An 18,086-nucleotide genomic window follows, 5' to 3' on the forward strand; every position below is an offset into this window, starting at 1 on the left:
GAGAGCCTCCTCTCCAGCTGCAGGCTCACTTTCTTCCTGCCCCCTCCAGTGAGCCGGGCTCTGCTGGTGTCGGCCGACCGCAGCTGGCCCCTCTGGTTCCTCCAGTACCGGATTCTCTTCGTGTCGATGTTGAAGTGCCGCGCAGTTTTCTCTGCGGAGTGTGTCTCCGCATACTGCAAAACTCTCTCTTTGAATTTGAAATCAAATTTCCGCCTGGGTGCCATGCTCCTCGAGTCCGGATCAACAAAGTCCTGCTCCCGTCAGTGACTCGCACGGTCCCCGTGCGGCGTTTGGAGAGCCGTCAACATGTTTCATGCAGGTCCGGGTCCGGAACTTCACACTAAACGGGTTTATTCCGCTGGCGTCAGCAAAACACTTAGTTACTTCCCGGAAGTAATTGCTCACATGACACACGAACAGTCCGCGAACCGGGTCCGCGAACCGGCTCAGAGGTGAAACAAAGACACGGAGCCGGTGTTTGACCGAGCTGAACCAAACCGAAACAACAGGCCAGTTCGGCTGTTTGTTTCCGTTTGAACAAAGACATTTAGGGAAGCGAGACAGGTGACCCGGAAGTAAAAGTAACTGTATAACAAAATAAAAGCTTGAATGGCCATGCAGACACAACGCTGCGTACTGATCCGCGGACAGGACCCGAGTCCTGCATCAGGCACCTTCACCTTCAGAAACTGCATCCTCTTCCTGCAGGTCTGGGGGGTTCGGGGCCCCTCGTGAGCGCTCCCACCAGGCTGATGAGGAAGACCAGGACAGTGTTTTTTTTTTTTTGATTTTGTGAGCGCTTTTATTTTGCTGCAACACTTGCAGCTCCTGGTGCTACATGCATTGTACAGATTCAATTTCAAAGATAGTCTATAATAATTTTTGTTGTAGTATTGACACACAGTAAATGCTACTTACACACTCAAGGTTCAATTAAGCTCAATCCAACAGAAGCTGTAGATGTGTTCAAATGGAGGGAAACTTGTGTTATGAAGAGGTCAAACCAAAACTAAGAAAAGAGGTTTTAGGAGAGCAGGATTATTTCTCTTAACACTCGATGAGCTGTTTGTCAGTATTGATGACATGATGTGATATAATCGGAGGTTTGTGATTCATGAGGAAATGTTTTCTTCTTGCACAACACACCTACACACATCAGCTGTTTGAAAAACATCCAATAAGCACACGCGGTGCAGCAAAGCAAAGCCCGGGCAGAGAGCGACACTTCATGCTACTGAATCTTTTGAAGGAGTAAAAATTGTGACGAGGACCGTGTTCACTCTGAAGAGTTTAAATCCGCAGACCAGAGTCTGGGTTCGAGTCAGCGAGGCCTTTGAACGCCCCCTTACTGAGCGGCAACACAGTCCCGGACTGTGAAGTTAAGCTTGAATTGTCTAAACTCACTTCTTTTGTTTTTTCCTTTTGAACAAAGACATTAAGAGACGCGAGACAGGTGACCCGGAAGTAAAAGTACCTTTTTTTTTAAATTTGTTTACATTTTTTTTAAATTTTTTATTAATATTTATTTCAAAAAGCATACAGGCTTATTAAACATTCAATATTTCAAGAAGAGCAGGTCGAACATTTGAACAGAAATGAAACCAAGAACAAAGAAAGCCGTAATTACAGAGTCTCAGGGTTCAGAGAAAGAGCTTCCAGATTATCACAGACATTCAAAGACTCTTTAAAGATGACATATCATGAATAAAAACATTAAATAAAGGTTCAGTGTTGCCAAATTTACATTTGTGAATGAAAAAAATTGCCATAACAATCATGCTATTAATTGTTAAATCTTTTGATTTGTCCTCCAGTGAAAAGCCAAATTTAACATCACTGTAATCGAAAGATCGGACACCAGAGTTGTTTTGATAAACCCGAATACAGAAACTATCCCATAATATCTCTGAATAAACACACGAGAAACAGAGAAGCTCGTCTGTTTCAGTGTTCGCTAAACAAAAAGTACAAACATTGTCTTCAATATTAAATTTTGAATGTAAAAATTCTTTGCATGGATAAACATTATTTAACAATTTGAAACGTAGCTCTTTAGCTTTGGGTAGGACAGGAAGTTTTAAACAGTTACATCTGAACTTTTTTATATTTTGACTGCTGAAACCTTTCATAATATTTCATCTTCTTAAAGGAAAACATTCATTGGACAAAACGGATCTTAAGAACTTGTTGTTACATTTTTTGTCTGTTTTGAACAGTTAAGGGAAACAGTTGGGGAACAGAGTGTGTTCACATCAAAAAACTTTAACAGAACCAATAATAGCTTGAGTAAAAGTACCTGTATGAGCGCTGCAGCATTGTGGCTGCCAAGAACAGGAAGTAGAAGAAGAAGAAGAAGACGTAGAAGAAGAAGAAGAAGAACAGGAAGCAGGAAGCAGCGCCGGTCAGAGCGGCTGTTTGACGGAGAGCAAACAGCGTTTCTGACGGAGTTTGTGGAGGAAAAGTTGGCGTCATTGTGTGAAAATGTGTAAAGTCCAGATGCTGAGAGCGCTGGTGAAGCAGCGACTAACTGCGGCTGCTGAGGAGATATTTGGGCTGTTTGAAAGGACGATAGCAGAGTACGAGGAGGAGCTTCGTCGTTCAAAAGAGGAGAACGAGCGACAGCGGGAGCTGCTGGCCGCTGTTTTCCAGCCTCAGCTTCGGCTGCACAGAGCAGGTCTGTCCGCTTCACTTCTCCTTCTCTCCCGCAGATGTAAAGAAACTAACGTTAGTCCCGCATAGAGACATTTTAGCTCCCCAAAGGAAAATCTACGGAGTCCCCTGAAGGTCACGCCGGGAATGTTTTTGAGGACTTCTGCGTTGCCTCGCAGTAGTTTTCTTCTTCCGGTCCTTCAGAGCCACGTCTGCTTCCGCTCAGCTGCTGCGGCGCAACACTTTATCAGCCGGCTGAACTTCGCTGTGAGCCGGGCCTGAAGCCTGCTGGTGTAGTGCTGCGGCTCCACAGCAGGCGCGGCTGTCTAACTAGTGGAAGTAAAGTTAAAGTAATTCTTAGATCGAGAGGTCTCTGCAGAAGAAAGCAGGACGCTGATCTGCTTCATCATGAACACTTCCTGTCCTCTGTCCTCTGGACTGTGCTGGACCCAGAGGGGTTCACTGAGGAAGAGGAGGAGTTACAGATGTGCAGCTGAATCTGCTTCATAAAGCTCATGTGCTGTATTCAAAAAAAGCAACAGACAAGAAGGCGGCTGAAATGCTGCAGACAGGCTGTGGTTCTGGTTCTGTCCCCGACAGAGTCTGTGGTTCTGGTTCTGTCCCCGACACAGGCTGTGGTTCTGGTTCTGTCCCCGACACAGTCTGTGGTTCTGGTTCTGTCCCAGACACAGGCTGTGGTTCTGGTTCTGTCCCCGACACAGTCTGTGGTTCTGGTTCTGTCCCAGACAGAGTCTGTGGTTCTGGTTCTGTCCCCGACACAGGCTGTGGTTCTGGTTCTGTCCCAGACACAGGCTGTGGTTCTGGTTCTGTCCCCGACACAGTCTGTGGTTCTGGTTCTGTCCCAGACAGAGTCTGTGGTTCTGGTTCTGTCCCCGACAGAGACAGCGCTGAACCGCCTGCAGAGACACATCAGGGCCCTCTGTCCTCTGCTCAAAGCAAATTAAAGGAAGCTTCAGTGCTGAAACAGGTTTTCAGAGTCAGAAAGACTTCATTGATCCCCGAGGGGAAACGGTTTGTTACAGCAGCTCGTCTTTACGTCAGCGCACACAGGAAGAGAAGCACTGAGCAAATAAAATATAATACACTATAATACAGGTCAGATGCAGTAAGTACCAAGTGGGTTTACCAGTTGATGATAATAATATGGTATAAAGTAATAGTGCATGAACTGTCAAGTTAAGTGCAGCTTATTAAGATTATAATGAGACGGAGGATATTGCTCAGCAGGAATAGAGGGATGAATAAATCAATAAATAGGAAAAACTAAATATTGCCCAGAAGTATTAACACAGAATATTGCACAGTTATTCAAGTATTGCAGAGATGTTAATGATCAATGTCCAGTTTAGTGACTTCGGGTCAAACAGACTGACACTTAGAGGGAGGAGTTAAAGAGTCTGATGGCCACAGGCAGGAAGGACTTCCTGTGGCGCTCTGTGGCAGAGGGCCTGTCGCTGTAAGTGTGGAGCAGTAGCTGATGTTCCTTATGGACATCACATAAGGTGAGGAGTCCATAAACGATGCTAAATGCATTAACTAGAGAATCTCCACACTACCTTCCATTACAAATAGACATACAGCTCAGAAGGACTGGAAGAGCAAAAGTAGTCCTCCATGAAAACTCTCGCCATGACCTTCAGGGGCCAGGGGCCAAACCGGCACCGAAATGATCGAAAAGAATTGATTAAAAAATCAATAGCAAGTCAAATCCTCTCCGAATGTATTTCATCAGCAATTTATCAAACAACTGTCGAACAAGTAGAACGTAAACTTAAATATGACGTGTTTGGACTTCCCCTCTCACCCACAGCTGCTGTATTTTACCGCACGCGGTCGGCGCTGGAAGCGCTGAGCTGCAGTGTTTTCACCTGGCCTGAATGCTAATAGCGCTAATGGTAGAGAGGACTTCCTGTGGTTTCTCATAAAATAAAAGCTGTTTTATTTCACCCCTCGTCTAAACCAAACGGAGTATTTCCAGTAGGTCAGAACGCATCTGACACAGAGAAATAAAAAGTCTGTGCTCAGCGTTGTGTGTGTCTCGCTGTGGCGGAAAAAAATCACAAGAGAAAACGTGATCCAGCTTCCAGCTCCGCAGCGAGTGACTCAGAGATCGAAAAGGGTAATGTTAGCAGCATACCACTCAAGGCCAGCAGCACTGAGATCCTCCCAGTCCTGGCTCTCTGTGGCAGCTAGTGGCAGCTAGTGGCTCTCTGTGGCAGCTAGTGGCTCTCTGTGGCAGCTAGTGGCTCTCTGTGGCAGCTAGTGGCTCTCTGTGGCAGCTAGTGGCTCTCTGTGGCAGCTAGTGGCTCTCTGTGGCAGCTAGTGGCTCTCTGTGGCAGCTAGTGGCTCTCTGTGGTAGCTAGGGGCAGCTAGTGGCTCTCTGTGGCAGCTAGGGGCTCTCTGTGGTAGCTAGTGGCTCTCTGTGGCAGCTAGTGGCTCTCTGTGGTAGCTAGGGGCAGCTAGTGGCTCTCTGTGGCAGCTAGTGGCTCTCTGTGGCAGCTAGTGGCTCTCTGTGGCAGCTAGTGGCTCTCTGTGGCAGCTAGGGGCAGCTAGTGGCTCTCTGTGGCAGCTCTGTGGCAGGGGCAGCTAGTGGCTCTCTGTGGCAGCTAGGGGCAGCTAGTGGCTCTCTGTGGCAGCTAGTGGCAGCTAGGGGCTCTCTGTGGCAGCTAGTGGCAGCTAGGGGCTCTCTGTGGCAGCTAGTGGCAGCTAGGGGCTCTCTGTGGCAGCTAGTGGCAGCTAGGGGCTCTCTGTGGCAGCTAGTGGCAGCTAGGGGCTCTCTGTGGCAGCTAGTGGCTCTCTGTGGCAGCTAGTGGCTCTCTGTGGCAGCTAGTGGCTCTCTGTGGCAGCTAGGGGCTCTCTGTGGCAGCTAGGGGCTCTCTGTGGCAGCTAGGGGCTCTCTGTGGCAGCTAGTGGCTCTCTGTGGCAGCTAGTGGCGCTCTGTGGCAGCTAGGGGCTCTCTGTGGCAGCTAGTGGCTCTCTGTGGCAGCTAGTGGCTCTCTGTGGCAGCTAGTGGCAGCTAGTGGCTCTCTGTGGCAGTTAGTGGCTCTCTGTGGCAGCTAGTGGCTCTCTGTGGCAGCTAGTGGCTCTCTGTGGCAGTTAGTGGCTCTCTGTGGCAGCTAGTGGCAGCTAGTGGCTCTCTGTGGCAGTTAGTGGCTCTCTGTGGCAGCTAGTGGCTCTCTGTGGCAGCTAGTGGCAGCTAGTGGCTCTCTGTGGCAGCTAGTGGCAGCTAGTGGCTCTCTGTGGCAGTTAATGGCTCTCTGTGGCAGCTAGCTAGGGGCTCTCTGTGGCAGCTAGTGGCTCTCTGTGGCAGCTAGTGGCTCTCTGTGGCAGCTAGGGGCTCTCTGTGGCAGCTAGTGGCTCTCTGTGGCAGCTAGTGGCTCTCTGTGGCAGCTAGTGGCTCTCTGTGGCAGCTAGGGGCTCTCTGTGGCAGCTAGGGGCTCTCTGTGGCAGCTAGGGGCTCTCTGTGGCAGCTAGTGGCTCTCTGTGGCAGCTAGGGGCTCTCTGTGGCAGCTAGTGGCTCTCTGTGGCAGCTAGGGGCTCTCTGTGGCAGCTAGGGGCTCTCTGTGGCAGCTAGTGGCTCTCTGTGGCAGCTAGTGGCTCTCTGTGGCAGCTAGGGGGCTCTCTGTGGCAGCTAGGGGCTCTCTGTGGCAGCTAGTGGCTCTCTGTGCGCAGCTAGTGGCTCTCTGTGGCAGCTAGTGGCAGCTAGTGGCTCTCTGTGGCAGCTAGTGGCTCTCTGTGGCAGCTAGTGGCTCTCTGTGGCAGCTAGTGGCAGCTAGGGGCTCTCTGTGGCAGCTAGGGGCAGCTAGGGGCTCTCTGTGGCAGCTAGGGGCAGCTAGGGGCTCTCTGTGGCAGCTAGTGGCTCTCTGTGGCAGCTAGGGGCAGCTAGGGGCTCTCTGTGGCAGCTAGGGGCAGCTAGGGGCTCTCTGTGGCAGCTAGGGGCTCTCTGTGGCAGCTAGGGGCTCTCTGTGGCAGCTAGTGGCTCTCTGAGGCAGCTAGTGGCAGCTAGGGGCTCTCTGTGGCAGCTAGGGGCTCTCTGTGGCAGCTAGGGGCTCTCTGTGGCAGCTAGTGGCTCTCTGAGGCAGCTAGTGGCAGCTAGGGGCTCTCTGTGGCAGCTAGGGGCTCTCTGTGGCAGCTAGTGGCTCTCTGTGGCAGCTAGGGGCTCTCTGTGGCAGCTAGGGGCTCTCTGTGGCAGCTAGTGGCAGCTAGGGGCTCTCTGTGGCAGCTAGGGGCAGCTAGTGGCTCTCTGTGGCAGCTAGTGGCTCTCTGTGGCAGCTAGGGGCAGCTAGGGGCTCTCTGTGGCAGCTAGGGGCTCTCTGTGGCAGCTAGGGGCAGCTAGTGGCAGCTAGGGGCTCTCTGTGGCAGCTAGTGGCAGCTAGTGGCTCTCTGTGGCAGCTAGGGGCAGCTAGGGGCTCTCTGTGGCAGCTAGTGGCTCTCTGTGGCAGCTAGGGGCAGCTAGGGGCTCTCTGTGGCAGCTAGGGGCAGCTAGGGGCTCTCTGTGGCAGCTAGGGGCTCTCTGTGGCAGCTAGGGGCTCTCTGTGGCAGCTAGTGGCTCTCTGAGGCAGCTAGTGGCAGCTAGGGGCTCTCTGTGGCAGCTAGTGGCAGCTAGGGGCTCTCTGTGGCAGCTAGGGGCAGCTAGGGGCTCTCTGTGGCAGCTAGTGGCTCTCTGTGGCAGCTAGTGGCTCTCTGTGGCAGCTAGGGGCTCTCTGTGGCAGCTAGGGGCTCTCTGTGGCAGCTAGGGGCTCTCTGTGGCAGCTAGGGGCAGCTAGGGGCTCTCTCTGTGGCAGCTAGGGGCAGCTAGGGGCTCTCTGTGGCAGCTAGTGGCTCTCTGTGGCAGCTAGGGGCTCTCTGTGGCAGCTAGGGGCAGCTAGGGGCTCTCTGTGGCAGCTAGGGGCAGCTAGTGGCTCTCTGAGGCAGCTAGTGGCTCTCTGTGGCAGCTAGTGGCTCTCTGTGGCAGCTAGTGGCTCTCTGTGGCAGCTAGTGGCTCTCTGTGGCAGCTAGGGGCAGCTAGGGGCTCTCTGTGGCAGCTAGTGGCTCTCTGTGGCAGCTAGTGGCTCTCTGTGGCAGCTAGTGGCTCTCTGTGGCAGCTAGGGGCTCTCTGTGGCAGCTAGGGGCTCTCTGTGGCAGCTAGGGGCTCTCTGTGGCAGCTAGGGGCTCTCTGTGGCAGCTAGTGGCTCTCTGTGGCAGCTAGTGGCTCTCTGTGGCAGCTAGGGGCTCTCTGTGGCAGCTAGGGGCTCTCTGTGGCAGCTAGGGGCTCTCTGTGGCAGCTAGTGGCAGCTAGGGGCTCTCTGTGGCAGCTAGGGGCTCTGTGGCAGCTAGTGGCTCTCTGTGGCAGCTAGGGGCAGCTAGGGGCTCTCTGTGGCAGCTAGTGGCAGCTAGGGGCTCTCTGTGGCAGCTAGGGGCTCTCTGTGGCAGCTAGGGGCTCTCTGTGGCAGCTAGGGGCTCTCTGTGGCAGCTAGTGGCAGCTAGGGGCTCTCTGTGGCAGCTAGTGGCAGCTAGGGGCTCTCTGTGGCAGCTAGGGGCAGCTAGGGGCTCTCTGTGGCAGCTAGTGGCTCTCTGTGGCAGCTAGGGGCAGCTAGGGGCTCTCTGTGGCAGCTAGTGGCTCTCTGTGGCAGCTAGTGGCTCTCTGTGGCAGCTAGTGGCTCTCTGTGGCAGCTAGTGGCAGCTAGGGGCTCTCTGTGGCAGCTAGTGGCTCTCTGTGGCAGCTAGTGGCTCTCTGTGGCAGCTAGTGTCCGTTGTCACTCTGCTGCTGCTTATGTTACGAATAAGTGGAAAACAAACAGTAAACAGTGAAAAACAAGTTTGTAAATAAAAATGTAACGTAATTTTTCTCATATTTTTATTTTATATTAAGTAGCCTACATGTTTGTGACCTGTCGTGATAACAAACCACGCACACGCCCCGCCCAGTTGACAGCGAGTCGAGGGAGGCGTCTCTCAACTCCTGAACGAGCGCCGCTCGCCTGCCACAGGCTGCCATTAGCTGCCAGTGCCACTGCCACTGGGAGGATCTCGCTGTCTCTCCTCTAGGGACTGGCATATGCTGCTGAACCACTAGTGGCATACCATCGACCCATCTCGGCGCTACTGCCCACCTCTGGTTTTAGGCTATTTTAATTGACATTAGCCTGACTCGTAGCTGGTAACTAGCTAGCTTCAGCTTTGCTACAAGAAGACGCCGTAGTAACAAACAGGGACTTTGTCTTTATTTTCTGCAGCAAACACAACACACAGCCTTTCAGTAACTATTATACGGCAACCTGAGCGTATCTGGACCCTCGTATGGCTATAACTACCCGACACCGGGAAAGACTCACCCCCCACACCAAACCAGCTACTCCATCACATACACTGGTCACCCACAACAGGCCACCTTCCTTAAAGGGGAAGGCTCGGATGGTAACACACAGGTGCAGTTAGACTGTGTGTTTAAGGTTGAGCTCATTTTAACTACTTGATATACTGTTAATCTACAGCAATGCATCATGGTCTATAAGATCATCATATGTTTGCACTGTTGGAGAATATACGATATGTTATTCTAGAGAAAATGTGTATATCGTGGCATATTAGCTAGGGATGCCCTGATCACATTTTTTGCTGCCAATCGTCTTTGAGCCATATCGGCCGATACTGATCGATATTTTTATTTTTCATTTAAACTTTATTTTTTATAGCAGCTGGTTTAGCGATTATAAAAAAAAAAAAAAAAATCAAGTACTGGAATACCTTGAAAATAGCCCCCTTTTTTAACAAAGTGCTTAAAATCCTTGAAATTAAATGAGTCTTATATTTTGACCAAAGTCATTATTATTAAATTGCTCAGAATCAGAAATAGCTCAGCTTTTTCTTTTTTAAATTCTGACGTGTCTCAGTCTCTCGCCTTGATGAGCCCAAATACTGAAAACTAAGTATGCCAGGGAGGTGTAACTTTAATCCATCATGGCTGGAAATTGATCTTTATAGTGTTTGGCTTTTGACTGCTCTGGGGTTTTTTTTTGGACTGGAAGGGATCCTGCTGTATGTCGCTGCTATGCGTCTGCGCGGTCGCCGTATTGGAGAGGTCAAGATCTGCTAGTAAACAAATCCAATGTGTGTCCTCGATTGGTTTTCGCGATCTGCAACTAGAAAACATTAATCCTGATCGCATATTTTTACTGAATATTGTCCGATAACAATCTGCAGCCGATCAATCTGGACATCCCTAATATTAGCCTAAAAATATCAGTATTATTTCTAAGTATATGATGTGTCATTAGCACACCACTCTTATTGCTAAGAGTAATAAGTACTATTCGGCCCGGTTCTTTTATAAATACTCATATGGTTCTTTTTCATTACTATTGAATTGGGTTTCTTTTAATGAATAAGTTCAGAACAGAATTAGAATTTAATATTTTAAATATAACAAAATGTTGTTTCTAGAGCAGCAACAGTAAAGTCACTATATAAACTTAATATCTCAGTGGAAACAAATCTAACATGTCAGTAAAATAAACCATATTCCTGACATCAAAACACTGAGTGAAGTCTGTTCTTCATTCGGTCTGAACATCCGTCAGTATCAGTGCTTCCTCCTGTCTGTCCGCCTCCCTCTGCTGCTGCCGTGACTCACTGCAGGTAAGTTACCTGGCAGAGGGGGGAGGGGCTTGTGTAAAACAGCAGACTAGGGCAGATTAAAATACCACTTTCTACATGTTTTACATGTTTATGCTTGTTGAATAGTTGTATTGTTAAAGTATTGACTTTTTTACTCGCGAAGGTTTTATTGCACTTACTTACAGTAACGAGCGTAGTTGTCGTCAGTCGAGTAATCTTTGAGTTATCTTCATTGCGGCCTCTTTGCTCTGCGGTCCGCTGTGTGTGGAGGACCTGACGCAGAGAGCAGGGCAGAGGCTGCAGCCTGATAGTAAATTACATCAAAACATTAAAAAGTACAGATAAAAGAACCAGTAACGTCGGAGCTTATCAAGGTTCTTTTTTTTTTTTTACAGCGAGGTTTCTTTATTTTTATGATTTCAACATGAATTTGTTGTTCAGGAGAAAAACAGAGTGCGTTGATTAGTGAGTTTACTGCGTCCTTCCGGATTTTAATGCGTCAGAGACGCAGGACGGGTACCTGGCAACATCGCTGTATTAATACATTTATTTAAATGTATATTTTTGGGGCATCAGAAAATGGTTTGACTTCCCGGGGTGAGAGAGAATGTTATACGTAACATTGTGTAGCAAATCAGATACCTTTTTAAAATAAAATCATTAGTTAAACTAAGTGAGTTAAACTCGTTCGTGGCACCAGGGAAAACAAATAAACCAAATGATTTAACAGCTCAACCATTAAATTGATCAGTCTCTTAAGAAGGAATTGAATTATTTTCAAAAGATTAACCTTGTCTTCTACTTCAAAGACAACTTCTTACTGATAAATGATGACATTTATTTATAGCTAAATGTCTAATAATAAATGAAGGACCAATGATGAATATATGACAGAGGAAATAAACTAACACAACAGATGAATTGCAGATATTAAGTGATGAAATAAGCCTGATCTTATTAGCAATAGTGAAGTGGAGTATTTGCTCTGATTATTAAAACCAAAATGGTGAGATGCTAATGTAACACTATGGCAATTAACTCGTCTAAGTGGAAATACCAACTCTTTATCACAGCAAAAACCGTGGTTTACTCTAGGGCTGCAACTAACGATTATTTTCATTTTCAATTAATCTGTCAGTTATTTTCTTGATTAATCGATTAGTTGTTTGGTCTATAAATTGTCAGAAAATTGTGAAAAATTTCGATCTAAAATACCTGTTCTTCCCTGAATGTTTTCTTAGAATCACTATGCTATTTTTATGTTTTGGATCAGGGTCGATTGACCGTAGTGATGTTTGAGGGTATGTACATTTTCCGCATAAACTTAAATTAAATTCAAAACAGCATTAAATGTTTCAAACAAATGAATAGTTTTCAGCGTGAAAATGCCTTCCTCCACCCAAAACTCCACCTACTTTGGCTAGCTGACAAAATCAGCTTCACTGACATCTTGCGTTCAGGCTGGGCCTCACCCTTGAGCTCATTACGTGGCTTTTATTTTCTTAGTTTTCTTAAACGTCTTCAAGTTTTTCTTTTCCCCGCCTAAAGTCCGCTCACGATTGAACCTTTTTTCTTGAACGACCCTTGAGTGCCTCAGTGTGGTCTAGAGCTGCAACGATTAATTGATTAGTTGTCAACTATTAAATTCAGTTATTTTGATAATTAATAGGTTTGAGTTGATTTCTTAAGAAAAAGTCAAAATTCTGATTCCAGCTTCTTAAATGTGAATATTTTCTGGCTTCTTTACTCCTCTATGACAGTAAACTGAATATCTTTGGGTTGTGGACAAAACAAGACATTTGAGGATGTCACCTTGGGCTTTGGGAAACACCGACATTTTATAGACCAAACAACTAATCGATTAATTGAGAAAATAATCGACAATGAAAATAATCATTAGTTGGAGTCCTATTCTGAATTAGGTGTTGTGGTGCTGTAGAGATGTCGTGGCTTACAAATTGTATTCTACAGATTTATAAAAATCACACCATGATCATTTTAATATATTTTTCAATGAGAATTAATATATCGTGAACCATATAGCAATTGCAATATCAGTCAAAAATGTGATATTTTTTCCAAATCGTTCAGCCCTAGCCGGAACTATTTCTTTGCCGGGCGCAGTGACTTCCTGGAGTCTTGTCATCAGCTTGAGGTTGCCTGGCAACCGTCAGATACTGAGCCCAGCAGCCAAGAAATAGCCTGACTGACATTGCCTAAACCTAAACCATGTCATAGAATTGTTCAGTTCATTCTCAGTGCCTTCACTGCCTAATTTTAGTGACAGTTGACTTTTGTCCTGGTAATGTTACCGCAGCTAGTTGCATTTTACAAAGTCTGCAAACAGCCATACTTTAATTAAAGTTAAAAAGTTTAAGTTTATACACAGCTTGTTGCCCTTACACTCAGATCGATTATTACATTTTTTCAACATCCGATAGAAAGTGACAGCCCTACTGCCAGTCCTTATTGTCAGGGGTCTGTTGGTGATGAGGTTTAATATTCCATTGCAGGGCGTGGTAACCGGTTTCAAACTTTGTGGATCTGTTGGGTGTGCTAGGTGACCAGACTGACAGGGTTGCAGCATTTGAAGCACCTTACATTCAATGGAAATGCTACATCTCCCAGGAACACAGGTGGTGGAAGATCTAGGGTCCCCTGCAGAAGTCTTGAACCACATTTCCTGTCCTGGAAAATTCCACCATCACTCTCCAATGATGGTGGCCACTATAGTGAAGCGATACTTGCCATCGCAGACAGCCAAAAGCACAATAGGTTAAAGTAGTTACTCCCTGAGTGCTGTGATCTGCACGTGTTTTCCATCCATGGATCCCACACAGTTTGGAAAGTTCCACACTCTCCAGAAATCACGGCCAGTGTCGGTCCACTCGCTTGCTTTCAGTACAGACACAAAGTCCTTTCTCAGCACCTTCCAGATAGCATGGTACACCTCTGACACATACAGTGACACCGTCAACGATCCTAACTTGTAGCTAGCAGCAACAGCTTTCTGACTGTAACTTTGAGGATCCTTGCATCTGGTAATAGCCAGTCTTTCTTGCAAACTGGCCAGGCTGCTGTGGGTCCTTCCATGCTGTATGTACGGTTCAGTGCGATGCAGCAGCTCATCAAAACGGGAAACAGACATGCCATAGTAGCTGAAATGCATTTTCTCGTCAATAAAACAGTAGTTATTCTTTTCTTACAGTCGTAACATATTATTGTCCAATCATGAAGCGGTTTTAACTTGTGCTCTGCCTGTCTTAAACACATGAAAATATCAGGTTAACAATGGATGGGACATTGTTAGCTAGTCCGTAGTTTATCTAATTGACATGTTTGTAAACCTGTAAATGTGGATTCCGTTTATTAGTAGTGACTTAACCATGATTCAGCAGGTATACATACATTTAAGCACAATGAAAACACCATCCGGTTGTTGTTGTGTCATGTGTGTACTGATGACCTCATTATTGCTGGTGCATTGTATTTTTACAACTTGTGTCTGTAGGGATTCAGCAGTCTGTTTCGTGACTGTGTACAGGGAGTGTAAGAGGGAATGATGGCTCAAAAATAGTGTATGTACAGGTGACCATATGTATAAATGCAAAACTAGAGATCTGATACAGTTGAGAGAACTTAAACAAAAAGTGGTGGTTTTCCATAACGTCTGTCTTTTTGTTTACTGTGTCCTGCAGACGTCCAGCAGCTGTCGCTGAGTAGAGAAGAGGTTCCCCCTGAGCAGCAGGACTGGAGCCCCAGTCTGGACCAGGACCCAGAGCCCCCACACATTAAAGAGGAGCAGGAGGAGCTCTGGATCAGTCAGGAGGGAGAGCAGCTTCGAGGGCTGGAGGAGGCCGATATCACCAAGTTCCCATTCAGTCCTGTCCCTGTGAAGAGTGAAGAAGATGAAGAGAAACCTCAGTCCTCACAGCTTCATCAAAGCCAAAGAGAGGACTGTGGAGGACCAGGACCAGCCAGGAACTCAGAACCAGATACACATTTACAACCTGACACTGATGACAAGACTGAAGACTCTTCTGAACCTGAGACTGAAGACAGCGATGATGATGGGAAGGAGACCAGAGAACCTCAGTCAGGTTTAAACTTTAAAAATGATGAAGTCTCTAAAAGTGGTATGACATGTAGTACTGATGTGAAACCATTCAGCTGTTCTGAGTGTGGGAAAAGATTTAGTTGCAAGGGACATCTGAAGAGACACATTAGAACTCACACAGGAGGGAAACCATTTAGTTGCTTAGTTTGCGGTAGAGGATTTGCGCAAGGACGTTATTTGAGTCAACACATGGCGGTTCACTCAGTGGAGAAAAGATTCAGCTGCAGTGTTTGTGACAAACGATTCACTTGGGGTTATCAACTCAAAAGACACAGATGTGTTGGTCCTCAGTCCTCACAGCTTCATCAAAACCAAACTGAACAGATGGAAACAGAAGCTGATGGAGAGGACTGTGGAGGTCCAGGACCAGCAAGGAACTCTGATCCAGATACACATTTACAACCTGATACTGATGACAAGACTTCAGACTCTTCTGAACCTGAGACTGAAGACAGCGAAGAGACCAGAGAACCTCAGTCTAGTTTAAACTCTTTAAAAAATACGGAAATCCCTGTAAGTGATGCGGGATGTAATACTGACAAGAAATCAGTCAGTTGCTCTGTGTGTGGTAAAACAGTTGTCCGCAAGAGAAATCTGAAGATACATATGAGAGTTCACACAGGAGAGAAACCATACAGTTGCTCAGTTTGTGGTAAAAAATTTACCCAGAACACACACTTACATTGTCACATGAAACATCATACAGGGGAGAAACCATTCAGTTGCTCAGTCTGTGGTAAAACATTTGCTCGCCGCGACTTTGTCAAAACTCACATGAGATTGCATACAGGAGAAAAGCCTTTCAGCTGTTCACAATGTACAAAACATTTTACACTGAAAATAGATGCTGTGAAACACATGAGAACTCATACAGGGGAGAAACCATTCAATTGCTCAGTTTGTGGTAAAACATTTACCCAGAACTCGCACTTAAATCGTCACAAGAAACATCATACAGGGGAGAAACCATTCAGTTGCTCAGTCTGTGGTAAAACATTTACCCAGAACTCAAGCTTAAACCGTCACAAGAAACATCATACAGGATAGAGAAACCATTCTGTTGCTCAGTCAGTGGTAAAAGAACTGCTTGCCGCAACTTCCTAAAAAGTCACATGAGATGGCATACAGGAGAAAAGCCTCAGCTGTTCACAATGTACAAAATGTGTCTGCAAAGACTCAAAATGACTTGTACAGGAAAGAAACCATTCAGTTGCTCAGTTTGCAGTGAAACATTTCCTGAGTGCTACCTTGAGACCAGGGTCCGAAATTAACACCCGCCAAGCGCCAAATACGTCATTATCCCAATGAAATGTACTTGAACCAACGTATATGTGACACAAGAAGGCAATTTATTGTTTTGACCCGTTAAAAATTATGCTTGGCTGCTGGATTTTTTTCATCTACCAGTCCCATTGGCCGGTGAGTCAAAAAGTATTTCGGACACAGCTTGTGACTGAACACATGCGACGTCGGAAAGGCTTTTTAGCTGTTGAGTTTATTTGAAACATAAACAACAGCAGCTTTTGGTGCTGTTGTTCCCAGGGAAGTTTTTAAAAAGATTAGTGGTATTGATTTTCTTTTATGTTGTGACTTTTTTTTTCTTCAAAAATTATCTGTAAAATTATCTTTGATTCATTCACAAGAATTGTTTTATTGGAAACTATTGTCCAAGCACAATGTTCCCATCTGGTCTGTCACCCATTTATTAGATGAATCTGGCAACATCTTAACTTTTGAGATGTTCTGTATGAAATTCAACTTCCAGTGCAATAGTAAACAATATGATAAGGTTATTAAAAGCATATCAACTTCTTTTATTTTGATGGCTAAAAATGCACTACCTCATATGGTTGCCCCTCCCCCCCGCTGATATCCTTCAAAAGAAGTCGTTCAACTTTGATCACACTAGCTGTATATCCGTTATGAAGAAATAGAAACTACGGACCACTTATTTTTCTTCTGTCTTTATAGAAATACTTTCTGGTGCGATATGTATGATTGGCTGGAATCCAAAATATTTTCTCTCGCCCATTTCACCAGAAATTATTTTACATTTGGAATCATAATGGAGGATAAGAAAACTGAAATTTCTCCTGAACACTTTGTTTTAGGTAAATTTGTTATCCATAAATGTAGGTGGTTGGTGGTTTTTATGAAAGAGCTGGAACTGTACTACAGATCACTGAAGTGTATGGGGGGGAAATCAAGCAGCTAAAAAACTGCTTAATATTGTTGATGCCTTGGAATTATTTGAAGAGACCACTTAGCTATTTTATTGTATTTTTGTTGTTGTCATTTATGAGGATGTGGGTCTGTTTGCATCGTGTGCTCCCCTATCTAAAAAGGCCACGACTGATTGTGTATCACTTGCCATAAAATTTCTACTTCAATGCGAGAGAGAGAGATCTCGCACAGGTGAGGCAGGACGTTTGTACATCTGTTCTTCTGAACAACATAATAAAAATGAAGCCAACTTGTGGAAGGAATTCTGCTCTTGATTTTGTTTGAAGTGCTCATTAAGTTGGGAGTCTTACTAATCAAATGTAAAGTATATAATTGGAGGCAAAGTATGTTGCCTCTGTAATGTCTTTTTTTATGTCAATAAACATTACCGACCCCTTGTAATGTTATATTGTTGCTGTTTTATTCACATACCTCAAGAAAACAACACAGGATGTAGGTTAAACCAAGTTCAGGGTGAGTTGGTGAGCACCAAATTAAATGCTTTTAAAAATTAACTTTATTATAAATGATGCACAGAATTAGCAAGGAAAACTATTAAATTTGCAAAAAAGAAGGTCTGGATACTCCAATCAGGCAGATACGGTCCAGAATCCAGAAAATGTCTGGAAAAGTTGTTAAGACCACAAAGCCTGTCCTGAATATTGTTTGCACTGGGGCAGTAAATAGTAAAGAAAAGGCAGATATGTGTGTGAAGATTTTTCCAAATCACTAGGAGAAGAGGGTTTAAGGATGAGGGGGACGTCTTGAAAGTAGAAAAATGGAAATTAAATGATGTGTGTGAAGGAAACGGCTCATAAAATGTGTTTTTCTCCTTGAAAGAGGAGGATGCCATGCAGGCAGGGGCAGATACCACTCCAGTGCAAGATAAGTTATGAACTGCTTGAACATTTAGATGATGTTGTATGAGATGAAACCCTTGTTCTTTTTGACTATATCTGGGAGGTAGGAAAGTTACAAACAAAATGGAAACACGCAGTAGTGATTCAAATTTTGAAACCAGGAAAAGATCCATACTTTGAGTCTTTATTGGCAGATGGCGGCGCCATCCGGAGGAGAAACATTGGTCATCTGTTCTGTCAAATTCAAAAAGCCTTGGAGCAGGTTGTTCAGTGGGCAGATAAATGGGGATTTAGGATTTCCACGTCTAAAAGTAAATTCATGATCTTTGGCTTCAAGAAGAAAATCCCTGCCTTATCGTATGAGTATCCCTCAGGAAGAGGAGAGGTCGTTAGATTTCCGGGTGTGTGGGTGGATGAAAAACTAGCATGGAAAGCTTTGTAGGTAAGGACAAGAAGTCAGATTTGAATTCACCTCTAAAACAGCTGGCAGTAAACACCGACAGTGTGAGTGGGTCAGTCCGGTCTCCTGTTCCTTTCTCGTTTCTCCCCGATCCTGAGGTACATCTATCTTTGTTTGATCAGAATAGAAACCCGCCCGGACCTGCTCCTGGAGATTTTGT

The 18,086-nt window shown here is 45.8% G+C and overlaps 1 protein-coding gene across 2 annotated transcripts in view; it reads left to right on the forward strand.

Moving 5' to 3' along the window:
- Positions 1 to 2,359: 2,359 nt before the first annotated feature.
- The window catches only part of LOC122864543 (gastrula zinc finger protein XlCGF57.1-like), a 29,475-nt gene continuing 13,748 nt past the window's right edge, over positions 2,360 to 18,086 (forward strand). The window contains exons 1-2 of one of the 2 annotated variants that reach the window (XM_044172092.1): positions 2,360 to 2,674; positions 13,965 to 17,013. In XM_044172092.1, the coding sequence (XP_044028027.1) occupies positions 2,482 to 2,674; positions 13,965 to 15,430 (1,659 nt within the window). In that variant the 5' untranslated portion in view covers positions 2,360 to 2,481 and the 3' untranslated portion in view covers positions 15,431 to 17,013. Of the gene's footprint in view, positions 2,675 to 13,964; positions 17,014 to 18,086 lie in introns of those variants that run through there. The other variant, XM_044172094.1, reaches the window with a different exon arrangement.

This window comes from Siniperca chuatsi, linkage group LG17 (assembly GCF_020085105.1).
Source record: "Siniperca chuatsi isolate FFG_IHB_CAS linkage group LG17, ASM2008510v1, whole genome shotgun sequence".
Classification (NCBI taxonomy): domain Eukaryota; kingdom Metazoa; phylum Chordata; class Actinopteri; order Centrarchiformes; family Sinipercidae; genus Siniperca; species Siniperca chuatsi.